Source organism: Anastrepha obliqua, chromosome 2 (assembly GCF_027943255.1).
Source record: "Anastrepha obliqua isolate idAnaObli1 chromosome 2, idAnaObli1_1.0, whole genome shotgun sequence".
NCBI lineage: Eukaryota > Metazoa > Arthropoda > Insecta > Diptera > Tephritidae > Anastrepha > Anastrepha obliqua.
This window is the reverse complement of record NC_072893.1, coordinates 5,080,721-5,098,983: the sequence shown is the minus strand read 5'-3', so window position 1 is coordinate 5,098,983 and position 18,263 is coordinate 5,080,721. Positions and strand designations below refer to the sequence as shown.

The 18,263-nt window shown below is 36.4% G+C and overlaps 1 protein-coding gene across 1 annotated transcript in view; it reads right to left on the bottom strand.

Annotated features, from left to right (window-relative positions):
- Positions 1-705: 705 nt before the first annotated feature.
- LOC129236949 (neuronal acetylcholine receptor subunit alpha-7) overlaps positions 706-18,263 on the bottom strand; it is a 190,672-nt gene continuing 173,114 nt past the window's right edge. The window contains exons 10-15 of the mRNA XM_054871271.1: positions 13,489-13,598; positions 11,760-11,914; positions 10,546-10,662; positions 5,853-6,015; positions 2,656-2,799; positions 706-983 (exon numbers count right to left, since the gene is read on the bottom strand). Of these exons, the coding sequence (XP_054727246.1) occupies positions 975-983; positions 2,656-2,799; positions 5,853-6,015; positions 10,546-10,662; positions 11,760-11,914; positions 13,489-13,598 (698 nt within the window). The 3' untranslated portion in view covers positions 706-974. The remainder of the gene's footprint in view (positions 984-2,655; positions 2,800-5,852; positions 6,016-10,545; positions 10,663-11,759; positions 11,915-13,488; positions 13,599-18,263) is intronic.

Sequence of the window (18,263 nt, the reverse complement as noted above, 5' to 3'; positions counted from 1 at the left end):
CTTTGCTACTGCCCTGCTCTAAGTTGAACTCCTTAAAACTGCCTGGGATCGGCATAGAGAATCAGACCAGAGATATTGGACAACTTGGAACTCAACATTGCTGCCGATATGCAGCAAGTCTACGATTCCAATTTATTAAGAATAATATTCATTAAATAAACTTGAAAAGGCCATTCTATGTCTTATCTATATTATCATACTTATTATATTGGTTTTAATGCCTTTTTTTATTTTAAAAACCTTTATCTACAAGTAGAGAATTCGCCATTAAAAGGAATAGTAATTTTCAACAAATCGATTTCGCGCCAGTTCTAAGCATTTCATTCGCGTAATTTGCAGCTTTGGTTTTATTCATAACTTTTCGACAAATTTATTAACTTTTGCATTTAAATTCTTACGTTCAGTTATACTCCTCGAAAATTTGACTTATCACAGCGAAATATATTTCACTTTAATTTATTGCATTTTTCTTTTATATCCACCTTGAATTCATACAACAAAGTATACAGCGAAATGAAAGAAAAAATTTATATGCTGAATATTCAACTTTTTCTAGGTAAATAAAAACATAAAATTTTTATTAAATACTAATATTATATATGTATGTAGTTAGCGGGTTTGCGTGAATTTATCTATTTTGCGTTTTATTGGTTTCTTGTTGTTGTGTAAAAACTAAAATTTTTTTTTGCAATTTTTGGCATAAAATTACGCTTGTTCGTTCATTGACTGAGGCACATTTTGTTTTGTCTTGTATCTTTACATACATACATACATGCGTTGCGATTACTGTTAATATTTAAAATATTTTAGCCGAACTAAAGTTAAGTTTTTGTAACATTTACCATTCGAAATTAAAATAAACAATAATGCATAGCTTTTCTTAAAGTAGTCGAAACTTTCTGGTTTGACGGCTGAAACGAACGATGCTGCTGTAAATTCCAGACCCGCGAAAGCGCTTGCAAAACGAACACCAATTACGGGAACTGTTGAGGAAAAGAGTAGAAAATAGAGATTATTTATTACCAGTTATATATTTAAAACTATTTTAATTTTTAAGTAAATAAATATTTCTTAGGTGTGCACCAAAGTTAGCAGGACCTTCGAAATGATGAAAAATGAAAATTATAATTTATTTTGGTAGTTCATGAATGGAAGCGAAATTATTGGAGTAGTGGTAGAATGAGTACTAAAAAAAAAAAAATATGAAGTTTTATTTGAAATTTGCTGAAAGTTGTAACGATCATCAAATTGTACGTTTTGATGAACCAAGTTTCTGGTGATGAGTATTTACTCCCCACACAGTTCGTGAGTGGCTTAAGTGTTAGTAAACGTTCATGAAAATATAAATGTTGGCCCACTGAAATCACCTAGTCCTGATCACCTATGGTCCCATCAAAGATTAGCCAAAATCTGCGTTCGCCGATTTAGAATTGGATAGTTACAAAACATCAATTTATCTCATTTAAAGGCTGATCAGATTGGATACACTTTTTGCAATAGGGTTTTTCTGACAGATCACGCGTGACTACTGCCAAACTAAATACAGAATTTTTTCAGTATTCATTGATATTTCATCATGGAAAGACTTACGGCACAACAACGATTACAAATCCTAGAATTGTAATATATCATGAAAATCAACGCTCTGTGAAAAGTGTTCATCGCGCCCTCGGGCCAACTTAGCGATGTTCAGCAATGAGGTCCATTTTCGGCTTAATGGCTACGTCAAAAATTGCCATATTTGCACTGAAGAGCATCGGCTCATATTTTTTCAAAGACGAGGCTAGTGCCAATGTAAGAGTGAATGGCGAACTCTTTCGCGCCATGATAAACGACTTTTTGATGCCGGAAATATGCCGGAATATTTGTTTTCAACAAGACTATGCGTTTTGCCATACAGCCCGTGAAACAATGGATTTACTGCGTCGTTCTTTCGGTAAGCAATTTATCTCTCGCCTCGGACCAGCGGATTGGCCAACAAGATCGTGTGATATCACACCTTTGGACTTTTATTTGTGGGGGTATGTAAAAACTTTATGCTTTCTGGATAAATCAGCTTCGATTGAAGCATTGGAAACCGACATTAAAGCTATTCACGAGATACCGACCGAAGTCCTCCAGCGAGTCATTGGAAATTGGTGTTTACGGATGGCCGAATTACGGTGCAGTTGCGGCCTGCATTTAAACTGGATTATCTTTAAAAATAAATGTCATGAATGGTGCTACTCAAAAATAATAAAGATTGGCCAATTAATTTCAATTTTCGTTGTTTTATTTAAATTTAAAATCCAATCAATTTAAAATCAAAAAAAAAAAATGCTAAAAACTTCTAAATTGATCTCTCTATATATCGAATATTTAGTCATAATATTGCTGAAAAGGAAGTTGGCGTTCGTTACACGATAATGTGGCCTCTTAACGATCGGAAATTGTGACCGATTTTTTGACTAAAAATCGCACCTTTACTGACCACTGCTCCATTTACTCTCCAGATTTTACTCATCACTTTTAACTTAAGCATAAGTCGAAGCTACAACTGTCGGGGGGAAACACTTTGTATAAAATGAAACTAGATTTTCTTCGTTTCTAATTTCAAAGGTCCTGTTTGCTTTGGAAGTCCCACTGTATAAATGAAAATCGCTTGTGTGTACTTACAATGAAATGTGGTGCGGAGAAAAGTACCGCCAAAGTGGCAATTATTGTGAAAAGCGTGAAAATTATAAGGCACAAGCGATCGACTACCATCGCTGCAAATTTCCAATCACGTGTGATATCGCCCGTTTCATCCTCCTTCTTTAACTGAAAGTATAAAAAATTTGCGACAAACGTTATTAAATATTTATCCAATTGAAAGTAAAAAGAAATGATATCTCATTTTTTTTTAATTATGAATAGACGTAGAAACTTTCTTTGAAGGTCATTACTCAAAAGCTGCTGCCCCAATTTTAATATTTTTTTTGTATCGTTGGAGGCCGTGTGTGTTAGGCGTGTGATGGTGTGAGTATAACACTCATTTTAGCTGTGTGTTGCCACCTGCTTGATTCAAAAAAAGCAATATATTAAAAAATATACATCAGCAGGGGTACTCGTATGAAGGCAAATATTTTTAAGAAAAATTGCTTCAAAAAACATTTTTTTTAAATTTTATTGCAAAAATAGTACTTGTTCAAACATTCTAATGATATATTAGTATATGTAAATAGATATCAAATGAAAAGCGCGTTGAATTAAAAAAAAAAAATTTTAGCGTTGCCGCATGATTTTTATGGCAAAATAGCAACTTTAGGCACATTTCATTTTAAAATATGGACACCGTAGTATAAAGTTGCTTAAATGTGATTGCTTAAAAAAAAATTTTGGCTGTTGTTGCCACCTATTTTTTGAAAATTGCGAAAATGACTACAAAACACATTAATTGTAAAAAATATATTTATTTACATACCTTTAATATAAAGGCAATGCTATGCTTAATCCAATATTATTTTTGAAAGGTGTTGCCATCTACTTTTGTAAGTACTTTTAAAGAAAACTTTGAGCTGATAATATAATTTATTTCAGTTTAGGATATGGGTTTAAAAAATATGTTGGAAAGAATGCACAAAGCTTTTGTTAAAATTATTTGTGTGTGGCGTTGCCACTTAACTCTCAAGGTGCAAATGGTAAATAACAATACACATGAATGAAGTATTATAAAATTACAATCGGAAAAATAATGATTGAGAACATTTTAATAAAAAAGTTTTTTTTGAATGGGGTTGCCACTTATTTTTAATTCCAAAAGTTTTAGAATCGCCTTGTGCTATAAAGTACGTAAAGGTATGTACATAAATTTATTTATTTATTCCTTGGAACAATCCATTAAATAATTAATTACAATGCGTAGTTTAAAACTCGTGTACAAATTTAAAAATTTTCCGCTTTTAGTCAGAGCATAGGACGGAGAATAGCCCCTACGAACGTTTTCTGTCATAACTCCTTATTTGACTCCAGGATCGAAATTCTCGCTTTTAGCATCGTTCGCACCCACGTCATCTTTGGTCGACCAGGCGCTCTTTTCTCTTGTGGATTCAACTAGAACGCCATTCTCGCAATCTCGGTGTAGTGTTTTCGAAGCGTATGCCCAATCCAGCTATTTTGAGCGCGTAGAAGTCTTCATTTGAAATGGTTCTTGACCAAAAAACACGAAATTATACGTAGGCATATGTTAATAAAAACGAGCAGCTTATTGCTGATCGTGTCAGTGACTTTCCATGTCTCTGAGCAGTACAGAAGGACTGATTTAATGCTTGTTTTGAAGATCCTTAGTTGAGTGTTTCGGGATATATAGTAACATTGGGCTACAAGATATTTTTCAGCTTGAAGAAGGCTAGAAGGCTGCGTGAGCTTTGCTAATGCGTGAGTCTACGTCAGCATATGCATTTCCATCAATTACTATGGTGTCGGCAACCGAAGGGATGTTCAGAGGTTCTCCCTCCGTTGTCTCAATGCGCATGAGTTTTGTCTTGGACATGCTTAGTATCAGCTCCTCCAGTCTTACGTTTTCAACGAGCCTTTCAATCTTTTTGTTTGTTTCGTGGAGCTCTTTGATGATAGACGCTATTTTGTCTGGTACGCCATTGATTTTCAGCGCAAAGTCAACAAAAAGAAGGAATAAAGAGAAATGCCATTCTGCTAACTGCTCGACAGCTTTCCGCCAATTTGTGCACCTTGCACAAGAAATGAAGGGTTCATCGGCATTCGCGAACAAACTTTTTTGTTTTCGTGTGCTTTTCTTTTTCCTGTGTGATCCTGTGTACCTGATCGATTGTAAGTCTTTACTTTGAAAACCAAACTGATATGTTGGAATTATTTTTTCTCCTTCTCTTTATTTGGTTGAGTCGCTTAAAGCTAACAACATTGATATAGAATCTCTTACTTCTCTTACTCTGCCGATTTCCGCCAGTTCCAATCGATGACGCATGAGTTTGATGAGCTGTTTCTTCTTAGAAAGATATGGAAAATTGTGCAAATTTGTGGATAAGCTCAAAAGGCAAGTAGATTTTTCTGAAATATTTGCCAAGCAATACTTGAAAATTTTGAAAAAAATTCCGGTTTTGTATTTCCAGTTATTGAAGGGTATTTAAATTTGATTCTTGGCGTTAAACTAATCCAATAATCTCATTCGCTTTAAGAGCTTCTGGAAATGTTCTTAAAAATCCTATTTTGCATACACATCCCTTGTAGACGTGTATGTGCAGTGCCTTCTTCCACATCGATTGTTTGACACGAAAACTGGATTATCTTCAATGTGATGCAATGAAAATTTGAAATATTCATGATTTGACACAGTGATATCGTCAACAAAGCGCGACATCTTCGAATTGAGGCGAGGGAGCACACACATATGCACATGTATGTGTATGTAGGTACATATACACATAGAAACAAACTTTCGTAAGCTTTTAACGTGGGTGTGTTGCCTTGGCGCCCGCATGACATCGCCAAATCGCTATCTCAGCGTCGTCAAACCTAATTCCTATGAATGACATCATTAAAATCGAAAACAATAGACTGCCAATGGAAATCGTTATCTCGCGTAGGGAGTGTGTTTGTTTTTGTCACCATAGTTGCCTTCTACTTGACGCTTTGAGTGTATGCTGAATTTTTGACATACCCATCATGCGGGCGTATGCACACAAGTCCTAACATATGCAGTGTTATCCGCACACACATACTCATATGTACCCGTATATACTTACTTATTCCTACACATATATGTATGTATGTATATGTATCTATATGTGTGTAATACAAAAAGAAGTGCCGAAGTACCTTTAAGAATGGAAAATTGTTGTCAATTTGTAATGGCTCACCTGATCTGTGATCCATCGCAGCTCTTTGAGGATGAGCGCCAATTCATATTCCGCCGATGAGCTGAGGCAGGTGTGCGACATGGCCTCGTGCATTCGCGCATCACCGACCGGGCCAACAGGACCGACAGGACCCACCGGGCCGACGCTGCCGTCATCGCCTTGCCTGCAATGGGGAATGTGAAATAAGTGAATGTGTGTGTGTGTGTGTGTGTGATGTGCGATGTGCGATGTGCGATGTGTATGTAACAGGTGCAGATGCTGTATAATTTCACTCTGCTATGCAAGTGAATTGTAGGTGTGATTGTGCGACACATCAATTGCTCCTAGACATGTCCCATCAACGCGGGTGTGTCAATTCGCTTTCATTTTTTCAACGAAGTGAATTGATGTTTGTTAAAGTGAAATATTTTATTTTCGTATTTACGAGCATGTCGCTAAAACAATAACTACGCAATAGTTGGATTTTAGCTAAAAAAGTGAACCTTGAAATTAATTTAATAGAATACTTCGCATGTTGAGTTAGAATTCGTTTTTATGGCAAAATATTTTTACTTGAATTCTTATTTGAAATACTAAGATGTCCTCAAGCTGAATGTCGTACTTTAAAAAAGTTTAGAGAGTTTCTACCAGGAAGAAGAGTGCCATTTTGAACGAATTTTTGAAATTTGGAATGTCTAATATTCGATAAATTACTGCCTCACGATGTTAGCGCTTCTATTGCGATGCTTATTTCAAAGATTCAACTACTATAAAGAGAAGAGTAGAAAGAACTGAAATGAATCACTTTTAAGAAAAAGCTTCAAATATTTTATGTGCTACCAAAATGCCTACATTCAAAAACTGGTTTACTCAGATATTTGTGTGATCGTTGGCTGAAACACTGCCACTTGAATTTTCAAGGCAACTGGAAACTTTCGCTTGGGTTCCATTTTTTTAGAGATTGTTGTTACTTTTTACAGAATTTGTGTATTAAGCGAATTTTTTGCTTGCTTTTCTTTTTTAGATATGGAAGTATATAATTCTGAAGTGAAAATTGTAACTTCTTTAGCTAGTTTTGAGATGTGTTTCTTTTTCGAAGGAAAAACATTTCATATCTTTATATTTTTCTGAAGGAAATTTTATATTTTATTATATCAGGTCAGTCCATAAATTCGTGCGTTTTTTAAAGGTGGTTTTTAAATTAAAAAAGATGTTTAAAGTATTTATTAATCAAAAATATATTTTCCTTCATTATTTAAACGTCTTCCCTACGTTTAGGCAAATTTTCAATTCCCTGCTCAAAAAATTGTTTGTCCTTGGAAACAAAATACGCTTCGATATCCCTTTTTATAACTTCTTTTGAGGAGTAGTTCTTGTTACTCATATGGGATTGAAGTCCACGAACAAGGTGATAATTACAAGGCGCAATATCCGGAGAGTATGGTGTATGCGGCATTAGCTCCCATCCGAGCTCGTTTAGATTGTCTAATGTTTGCCTTGCGGTGTGAGGTCTTGCGTTGTCGTGGTGAAACAAAACTTTGCGTCTATTCACTAAAGACGGTTGACTTTTGTTAAGTGCCTCATTCAGGTTTGATAGCTGATGGGAATAATAATCAGCAGTTATCATCTGGTTTGGTTCCAGAAGTTCATAATAAACAATACCGGTCATATCCCACCAAATAGACAGGAGAATCTTCTTGGGGTGAAGGCCATCTCTAGGGGTCGGTTCTGGTTTATCTAACCATTGGCGTTTGCGAACAGGATTATTGTAAAGAACCCATTTTTCATCACCAGTAACGATACAGTTCAAAAAAGTTTTATTTTCAAGCCATTGCAGTAGCTGAGAACACACATTCACTCTCTGCTGAGGGTTGGCGACGGAAAGTCTATGCGGAACCCATTTTCCCAGCTTTGAAACCTTTCCCAACTGAACCAGGTGCTTGTGAACTCTTCCATGCGATGAATTTAACCTCTGAGCTATCATATCGACTGTCAAATTTGGCCCAGGTTCCACGAGTTCGAGCAAGGCGTCGAAGTTAAAGACTTCAGGACGACCAGCGCGCGGGGCATCCTCCACGTTGCAGTTACCTCTTCGGAATATTGAAAACCACTTTTGCGCAGTCCTTACACTCACGGTATCCTTTTCGGGAACAATGTTTATTTCTGCAACAGCAGTTGTTGCATTTTTACCACTTTTATAAAAAAAATACAAAATATGCCTCTTATTCGCGTTCGATTTTATTTTTTAACAACCCGTGCTTCTATCCGCGATTAAAATCACTTGTTGAATGCGCAATACATATATCAAAGAAAATATAAATAGTTCCGTTATATTCCGCGAATAATTTTTTGTATGCAAAAATCGTACAAAAGTAAAATTATGGGGAAAATACGCACGAACTTATGGACTGACCTGATATTAATCCTTTGCTTGCGAAGATTTTTCCATTTTATGTTATCAGCAATTTGACGAAACTTCAATAGAAAAATATTTAAACATATACGAGTAAATCATCTCTAGAAGACAGTGCGGAGCTCTTTCGGCCAAAACTCCAACACATGTACAATTATTTTATTAGTCTCTAATATATGCGCATTATCAGAGTGGCATATACAACATTTTTTAATGGGGAAATCAAATATTTCATTTGATATTCTTTTCACCTTGTAGGTGTGAATTCTATCTCTCTTTTACCAATAGCAATTAAATAAGTGAAAAATATATCTACTGTACTTTAAACGGTACGGCAACTGATTTGTATGCTTATAATGTGGCTGCTCTGAAAAAAGTACTAGTATGAAATTTGGCTGTGCTTGTTGTAGGTCGCCATAGCCGAATGAGTAGATTCTTGGCTAACATTCGTGAGATCAAGTCTCCGTGGATGAAACACCGAATTGATATGTAAAAGTTTTCTAATGAAAGTGAAGAAATATAAATAAAATAAAATGAATTTTATATATTTCTAAATAAAACATTTAATGAGAACGGAAATGAGGAGTTTGTGTCATCAGTGATGATTACTTTTTGATAACAAAAACGAAAAGTATGATTGTTAGTGCTGAGAAGTTTGTGATGACGACAATGAGGAGTTTAGTTGTCAGCAGTTATTACATTTTAAGAATAAAATTCATTAGTTGCCTTGCCTTTAGAGCATAGTGGATATATTTCTCAGTTATAAGAAATTGCTATTGGTAAAAGAGAGATAGAGTATCACACCGACAAGGGGAAACTATCAGAACTTTCCCATGTCTAGAACGAAAATGTGTAGTTTAATGATAATATGAGAGCTTATATAGTCAGTTTGTAGTCTTCTAGGGATTGTTTTCGGAATTGATAAAAAAAATAATAATAAAAAGTTATATATATTATTTTGTAATGCTCCAGGGTGTGACAGCTCTCTTATAAAGGTATCACAAAAATAATGTTTTTGCCGTCTGCCTCCCGGAATTTTTCCATTAGAATATACTACACAATCCTTTTCAGAAAAAGAAATCCACTATTTATGCGCAAAATTCTTAATGCCTTTCTCATACAACTCTTAGTCCTTAAAACTCTAGTGATCGATTTTCGCAATCGATTTTCCAGTACCAATTCCTTATCACGCAGAAAGTTTTGCAATGAGAGAAAAAAGTGGTAATCGCTTGGTGCCAGGTCCGGACTATATGGTGTATGCATTAAAATTTCCCAACCAAGCTCGCGGAGTTTTTGGCGAGTATGCCCTTGCGTTGTCCTAAAGGAAAATAATACATCTTTTGTTGGCCAATTCTGGCCGCTTATGGTCAATCGCTACCTTCAAACGGTCCAGCTGTTGACAGTAGAGATCTGAATTTAGTGTTTCGCCATACCGAAGTAACTCATAATAAACGATTCCTTTCAAATCCTACTAAATGTACAGTAGAACTTTCCTGTCCATTAGTCGTGGTTTGGCCATCGTTTGATCGCTTCATTATGCTTTGGCCAGTATAGTTTCGGACAATATTGTCGTATGTGACCCATTTCTCATCCTCAGTTACCATTCATAGGTAGGTGGTCGATTTCATTCCGTTTGGGCAATACTTGCAAGGTTTTGGAAATTCGATCCATCATATTTTTTGGTGTTAATTGGTGTGGCATCCAAACATCAAACTTCGGTTTGAATTCCTTTTTTACACAAATGGTTTAAAACTGCTTTATGGTCGATAATTAGCTCCTGGGCGATGCTACAACTCTTAACATGCTGGTCAACTTCGATTATTTCTGTGATTTTATCGACATTTTCTTTAACATCAAAAATGCCTGAACGGAATCGACGAAACCAAAATTGCACATATTAGCTGTTACAGTGTCGGCACTTTAAACATCCACACTATAAGCGGCCTGGCTTGCATTTTCGCCTTTAACAAAGAAAAATTGTAAAATGCACCGAACTTTCTCGTTGTTGACTTCCATTGTTAACACCCTGTAACTCACAACTGAATGGGACAAACAACAGAAAACGAATGTTTTAGTGTGAACTGTCACCTTGATAATGAGTATAAACTTTAAACTGTTTGATCGCTACTATACGAGAAATCGGTCACAGCCATCTACGGAGAAAATAATTGATTTCTTTTTCCCCAAACTAAAATTTGTGTTCATAAGGACCGGGTGAGCTATTTATATGCCTATGGCTGTATGTTGTATGTATTTTTTTACTATGTATATATGAGATGTATGGCATGCATCCTCACTTACCTGTACATGGCACGATAATAGGTTGGCTGGTGTGGCAATGTGGCACTGGCACAGCGATGATTGCAGCGAAAGTCATCATCAATATCCAGCACATTGGCGAGTAATGACTTTGATGATCTGCTTGCGAGGAAATGTTTTAATATATTTTTATTAATTACAGTGGTACGCATAATAAAATACAAGTGTGCGTGTATAAAACAGCTTAAGGCAAGAGAGAAAAAAGTTTAGTGTAACGATGAAATTGAATGCCTTAAAAATGTATACACTTTCGGTTCTTTGATAGTAATTACTTTGTTAGATATTAATTCCTCTTTCACCTGACAAGAGTATGGGATTTAATATCTGTTATTGTACAGTACTTTATTAATATTTAGATAAAATCAAAAATGATCTAGTTAACAAGACTTCGTAAAAATAGACTGCCTAAAATAGGAAGTGCTATAATACTGTGAGTTTTTGTTTTTGGATTTTCTCTATACAAAATCTTTTCCGTGATCAAATTCACATGAAGTAGTAGGCCATTTTTGATTGGAAAACCACTGTGGGTTGTCTAAGCCAGCGAACACCCAAATGTGAATAGATATTTTATGCCTCGAAACATACCAGAGAAAATGGCCATTGTTGAATATCGTTTTATTATATCTAATGAAGAAGCCATTTGATAGAGCAATTTGTAAAACAAAAATACTTGAGGTGAAGATTTAGACATTTGTATGGTCACAAGGAATTAAATGCTGGTATGATTAGAGTAGACGTGACGGTCGATGGTTGTACTCCGGTTAGCCACAAACATGCTGTTGGCAGTTACAAATGGGTCATGGCGAAAAAGTTGCGAAGAAACGAGCAAAAATGAAAATCTTACAGCTCAACCTTAATCATTTCAAAGCTGCGGAAGACTGCGACATTTTCTTAATGATACAATTGCGCTCAAAAGTGGGTTATGAAAATGTACGAGTACTTGCCAAGGTTTTTACGAATAGCAAAGATTACTCTACTATTAATTTACAAATTCCAAATGAATCTGCTCTCGCAATGGGCAAAAGTTATCGAAAAAATGTTGCATAGTTTACCTAAATCGAATTATCTTAATTATGTCCGCTTCATCTTCATGATGAATAATTTGAAAATAATACTCAGAACCTATTACTTGCGCTAATATATTTGTAAAACAAAAATAGCTTGTCTAGTACTGATTATTTTCGTATAAAACTTACCTTTCTTTCAGTTCGACATTCTGCAGTTGATGCTTCTTATCGCCGGCATTAGACGAGCTCGATGACGATGGCGGCGGTGGGCATTCGTAGCCGACTTGTCCCGGCCTTTGCATCCGCAATATGCAAGGTAACCAATAAAGGAATATTACTCTTATCTGGGGGTGTGCAAATGGGCGGTAGACAGCGAGTGTGAGAGAACGCGACAGCGAAAGAAAGAGGGAGAGAGTGGTGTGTGGGTATTGACGGTTTAGTACAGTTTCAGTTTTAGTTTCATTTTTTTAGTTTTAATTGCGTTTCGTTTCGATTTGATTTGGTTGTTGTTGTTATTGTAACGCATAAGTGTTTTAGTTATTTCAATTAGCGGCAGCAAATATTATGAGTGTTTTTGTTGTTGTTATTACAATATTTTTTAGTGTCGCCACCGGTGCATGTAGTTGTTGTTATACATATTTTTATTTTTGTTTTTGGTTTTTGGTCAGCAGAAGCGTCGGTGTTTGGAGTTGTGTTGTTGTTTTTGTGCGAATATTTTCAATATAGAAATAGACGATCAAGTGCACATTCGAGCAGACAAACATTTGGTTAATATAGAGAGAGATAGACAAGGGCAATTGCACAGATGGACCGAGTACCGAGTAGCGAGATCGAGCACGATAACGAAAGAGCGAGATAGCGATAGTGAGCAGCCGACACCAAGCGAAGCAGCCGTTCGAACAGCAACAGATACAGCGGCATTGCCCCGGAAGCAGCGGTGTTGCCGAGAAAGCGCCGAAAATTCATTGAAATAATTAATAACAGTTACGTGGTTTCAAAATTATATTTACACATATGTATGTAGAGATTTAAGTATTAACAGTAAAAATTAAGAAACAAATAAAAATGAGCAAAAGCTGTTGTGAATGCATTGAGAACTTCTTTGCAAGTAAATTTGTCAAAGCGTAGAAATTGAATGGAAAGCTTTATTTATGATTGCAAGCAAAATTTCGATTTGCGATTCCGCATTATTAATTACATCCGGTGGCATGTAGGTACATATGTAATATGTGTGCGTGTGGGTGTGTGTATCACAGGCAAGCGTGTGTAATTGTATTAAGTTTTTAATTGTTTTTTGGCGCATGCAATTTTCGAAAGTAAATTTAAAAAATTATTGATATTCTGCTTTATTTAATTAAATTTATATTAAAATATACACGTTGGTTAACTAAATGCAAATTCGCACTATTTCCAATGCATAACGAATTTTCCTAGCTCACATACAAATACATATGTGCCGTCAAGCGACGGCACTGCGTATACGTAACTCCAGCTGCGCACTGCCACTAAGAAAGGTAGGCATTAAGCATTCAGGCAAGTATTCAAAATGTTTAAGTAAATATTTTACATATTGTTTGAGCTCTCGAAATGGCAATTGCTTGTTTTGGTGTTTGAGTTGTAAAGCGAGTGAAAAAGTTCAAATTCTCATTCAAACGCTCAAATGTGGATACACAAACTGAGTTAATTTTGAGCAGTCGAGTTAAAGCACATTTAATATATGTAGATCTGTATGTCTGCATGTGTGTACATGTGTGAATTCATGTATGCGTATGTATATGTGAGTGCATAGTATACAATTTACTACGTAGTATCGTGTGGTATTTAGCACTATTGTAGTAAATATATAAATGTTAATAAAAAAAGTAAGAAATTTAAATAAAAATTGTTTTCTGTTTGAATTGATTGCATATAATATTACCCATTCACTCATTTCATGCGTATCTGGATTTCTATGATGATAATTGAGGATAAGTATGGTTGACACAACTGATGAGGCCACCATAAACATAATGCAATTGAAATAAGTTCCTAGAAGGACACAAAAATTACACAAATATTGTACGTTCGTTTGTATGCTTGTATGGGCACATACTCAAAAGTAGAGAACACCACCACAGATTTGCATATGCACGTGTATACATTTGTGCGTATATGTTTATATGCAAATGTGTAAATAGTTTGGTATGCAGGTAACTCAAATTAATTTCGTTATTATACAAAAATGCAGTTTTGACTAACTTCAATTCACCCGATCATTCGATTCTATATTTGCTTAGATATTTGCTCCACTATATTTGGCCGGCCAAGTGAAATGCAGTACTTTGGTATTTTGTTAAAAAAAATGTGTATATACAAAGTTTTTTAATTGTGCAATAAAATCGTGTTTTTTTTTTGGTTTATATATTTTATTTTTCAATTTTACGTTTTTATGTGTACGCCAACTAGGATTTAATGATTGTGCGAAGGGAACAATTTTTTTGTTTTCTTGTTTTTAAATCCAATCTGTTTTTTAAACATTAAGCAAATATTTTTACCTAAAGCTATTTAACTAATTTAAGAGAAAAAACATTAATGGTATAGGCTGCGCCTAAGGCATAAACCACATCGATGTTGCGAAAATGGCATTCGGGTGGAACCCGCAAGGAAAAGAGCGATTGCTCGACCCAAGAGTTTTGATACCTGGAGTCAAATAAGGAGTTATGTTTGTGTCAGAAGATGTTGGAAGAGGATGTTTCATTCCCCCCACAACCGCTTTCGAAGACAGTGGGAGGAGTGAATACTATCGATGACGTAAATCTTCATATGCCCACAGGAGCGGAACCTGGACGCAGGAGCCTGTTGTGTCAATAGACATAAACGCGGCTCCACCTTGAAGAAATACTAACGCGGTTCCAGGGTAGAAATCAGCCGAGGAGGAGGAATGCTATAGTGTTAGTGGGAGCATGCCCCAAATACCATTGCGGTGAACCGCACTTTGATAATGTTTCATTTGATTTTACACCTCCTGACTAAAAAAAAGTCTCCGCCTTATAGTTAAAGCATGGGGTGGGTAATCTTGAAATTTGTGCAAAAAATAAAAAAAAAGTTTTTTTTCTTCGTTTGTTTATTTATTTAAAAAAAATCAATAAAACATGATTTCAAACTGACTACTAAAACTAAACTAAAATATACAGTCCCCTCTGCAACATTTTCCGATTAAGTGGCCCATTAAGATTATCAGCATGCAATTTCCGCTAGGATGTTACTATAGTACGCACTTGCTAGAGCTTGAGTCCCCTCCCAGGTGAGTCAGGAGGCATCTCTTCGACTACACACATGAGGACTTTTCTTCCTGTCACACCAGTGGTAAGTGAAACATACTCCCACTAACACCACAACATTTCCCCCTTTCGGCTGATTTTACCCTGGGACTGCTTAAAGCATTTCATCATGAGGGAACCGCATTTGTGCTTTTTAGACATAATAGGTTCCTACGCCCAGGTTCCTCTCCTAGTTGCGAGAGTTATACGCTATCAATAGCCTCCATTACTACTTTGTCACCAAAGGGGCATTGGAAAATTGCAATATTGTTGCTCGATATCGACTTGTCGTCTGTTTGGGTTCATTTTGAGGCTCTTAGGCGTTCGTGCTTGTCGTCTGTTCGTAAATACAGACCAAACAGAACTGCTACTACGGGATCGAACCGAGTACAGACAGGCATTAAACGACATTTTTTGGGAATTTCTTACCACTTTCCTCAACTTTCGATCGCCGAATGCCGTTGACCAGACGAGAAGTTTCAGCTGCTTCGTGAGATCCGCATAATTTTGGTTCAATTAAGTTCTGGATATTGTAGCAGGTTAAACTTTTACTTATCCAGAATCGACGCCGACATATTCGATATATGTCTGGCATGTGAAGTTACTCCCCGCGATACTAATCACTTCTTCACATACCAACTCAAATTCACTCTCCAAACATTACGGACCCAACTTGTCAAAATAGTTTGTTCTCTGGGCTTTTTTATAGCCTAGACAGACGGCGGTATTAATGGCGCAGTTAAGTTTGATTAAAATTGTAGTCTGACAGACAGTTGTTACGCGGATTGGTGAACAGCTGATTTGCTTATTGGATAGTTTTGTCAGGTTGATGGGTGTTAAAAGATAGAAGGGTGTTAGGAAATAATTACTAACTTATGTTAGTGCAAACTAGCGTTGAATCCAGTATTTCTTGCTCTTCTCTTTAAAAATTTCATTATTTTTTATATGCATTTCAAGCTCATACGGCTTTGCAGGATGACCCTATCAGTTTGATGATGTAGAAAATTATTCGCACTGCCAAAATCGACATTTTGGCACTATTTTCTATAAAAGTGTCATGCTGCTCGCTTACGCTGGTGATATCGACATTGTTGGCATTAGTCAGCGGGCGGTCAGTGCAACTTTCTCCAATCTTGAAAAAGAATCACGTCGAGTGGGTCTTGCGGTAAACGAGGGAAAGACAAAGTACCTTGTGTTAACAACCAAAAAGTCTACGTTGGTCCAATTTGCGTGAGTAATGCATATCGAGTGAGAGGAACCACGAGCTGTATGTCGACATTGACGTAGTGAAGCGCATTAAAATTCAGCGGCTGTGCTTCTAGGTCATGTTGAGCGGACAGTAATGCTCCAGCAAAGAAGGTGCTCTTTTCAAAATGCACTGGTCGAACTCGGAAATAAGGACGCCCTCGTCTACAATGGAAAGACCAAGTCGACGATAACCTGACCGGCCTCCGACGCAAAAAGGTCTCGAGGTAATTCTAAGGCTCACAGAATGCATTCCTCGCGCGTAGTGTCCTGTGAGAAAACCCCCGAGGTTCGAGCGCTGAGATTTTGTCAATCTCAGAAGCTCGTTTGAACGACCCCGATCCACACGTGGCCAGAAGGGTTTCGCGACCTTCTGTACTTGCCCAACGTTCGCTGAGTTGGCGCCAAACCCATATTTTCTGGAGCAGATCGCATGTAGTCAGGAGGATCCCAATTCTCTCCCTTCGCGGGGAAATTACCTCACAGGTCCCTTGTCTAGCTAGCTCATTCGCCTTACAGTTTTCCGCAACGTCGCTGTGACCAGGAACCTAGATGAGGCGTATATCAAAGAATCTGACCAGCTTCGAATGCGCCGTCATTGATCCGAAGGCCTTTATTGCCGCTTGGCTGTCGGAGTAAATATTTATTTTCTTGGCTGTTACATACATACTAACTGTAATTTTCGACAATGCTGGCATCGAAAATTCTCCTAATCCACTTAAATTATGAGAATTAAGACTAGGTGCCAGCCTGCATTATCCACACCTAATTCTTAAGATAATTCCGAATTAAATCATTAATCCCGAATAACACCATCGTCTGTCTAGGGTATTAGATGCGTTAGCCGATGACGATCGATGACTACACCGCACTGGCAGCGCAGAGTTCAATAGTACAGGAAATTCTTTCTTTGAGACAGAGAAATTTAGCAAGTCAGAAGTGGAGATCTGATTCAAATCACGAAGTGCACCTTCAGTAGGAGCATTACGAGCATAATTTCTAGAGAACTTATTTTCTTGGAGGTGCAAGAAAATTGATATTTTTAAATACCCTTAAGTGAGGCAATTTAAAAATTGGTTACTCATTTTATATTCTCCTCTCTTCACACAATCAATAAACCACTAAAGCGTTTAGTATTTTTTTCTCTAAATTTATTATTATTTTCTTCATTTATGTAGTTTAGCTGAGCTTTTTATGCAGTTTCATTAGAAAATATTCATAATTTAATACGAAACAAAAGTTCAAATTGTGATGAAAGTATATAAGAGAAAAACACTTCGTGAACAAACTTTAGAAAAAAAACTGATTTATATTATACACACAAACTGTATTGTTGTACGAGTATTCATAGCATACGAGTAAATGTAAAAGAACTTTTAAGTAGTAAAGCAATTAAAAAGTATACAATACATCATATCACATAAATCATTTAATAATATTCTATCTTACAGCACAATAAAGTTATTTGTCGACTCCAAAAAAATATTTGCTATTCCTTAGTATCAGTTCCGTTTGCGTTGCTAGCAAATACCCTACACAACAGTTATCAATGTCCTAATCTAAGCGAGACAAGTATGTGAGTGTGTGGCTAGCGATCCCAACACCATGAACAACAACTTGAGGCTCAATTCAAGCGGTATGCGTGAAATTGTTGAACTATTCGAGTTTGATTCAACCGACTGCCGGCGGCTCAGTGTTGTTTATTTTGGCAGTGGTAAGACGATCGATCTTAGCTGACATTTGCTTGTGATTGGCGAACAATCTGACGCTATCGTTGACTTGAACCTGGCGTTGTTGTGTACATATTTCAACCCTTTTTATCACCGTTCGTCCGTGATATGTTGAATTAATCTGTGCACAACCAATTATCCGCAATCATCATGCCGTACAATGTATACGATTTTGTTTTTTCTTTTATGTAGCTGTGAATTTGAATGCAGTTTTCCTTTTTTGTTTTTGTATTTTTTCTTTTTGATTACATAAAGAATACATATTCAACTAGTTTGTCAGTGGGTGGGGCAATGTGGATTGAGTTGTGGTAAGTGGGAAGAACACTAAAGTACTTGTAAAATTAGGTCGTGGAGTTTTCAAGAGAATATTTGTTTGGTTAGTTGTTTGTCTAAATATTGTTGCTCCAAGCAGGAATAAA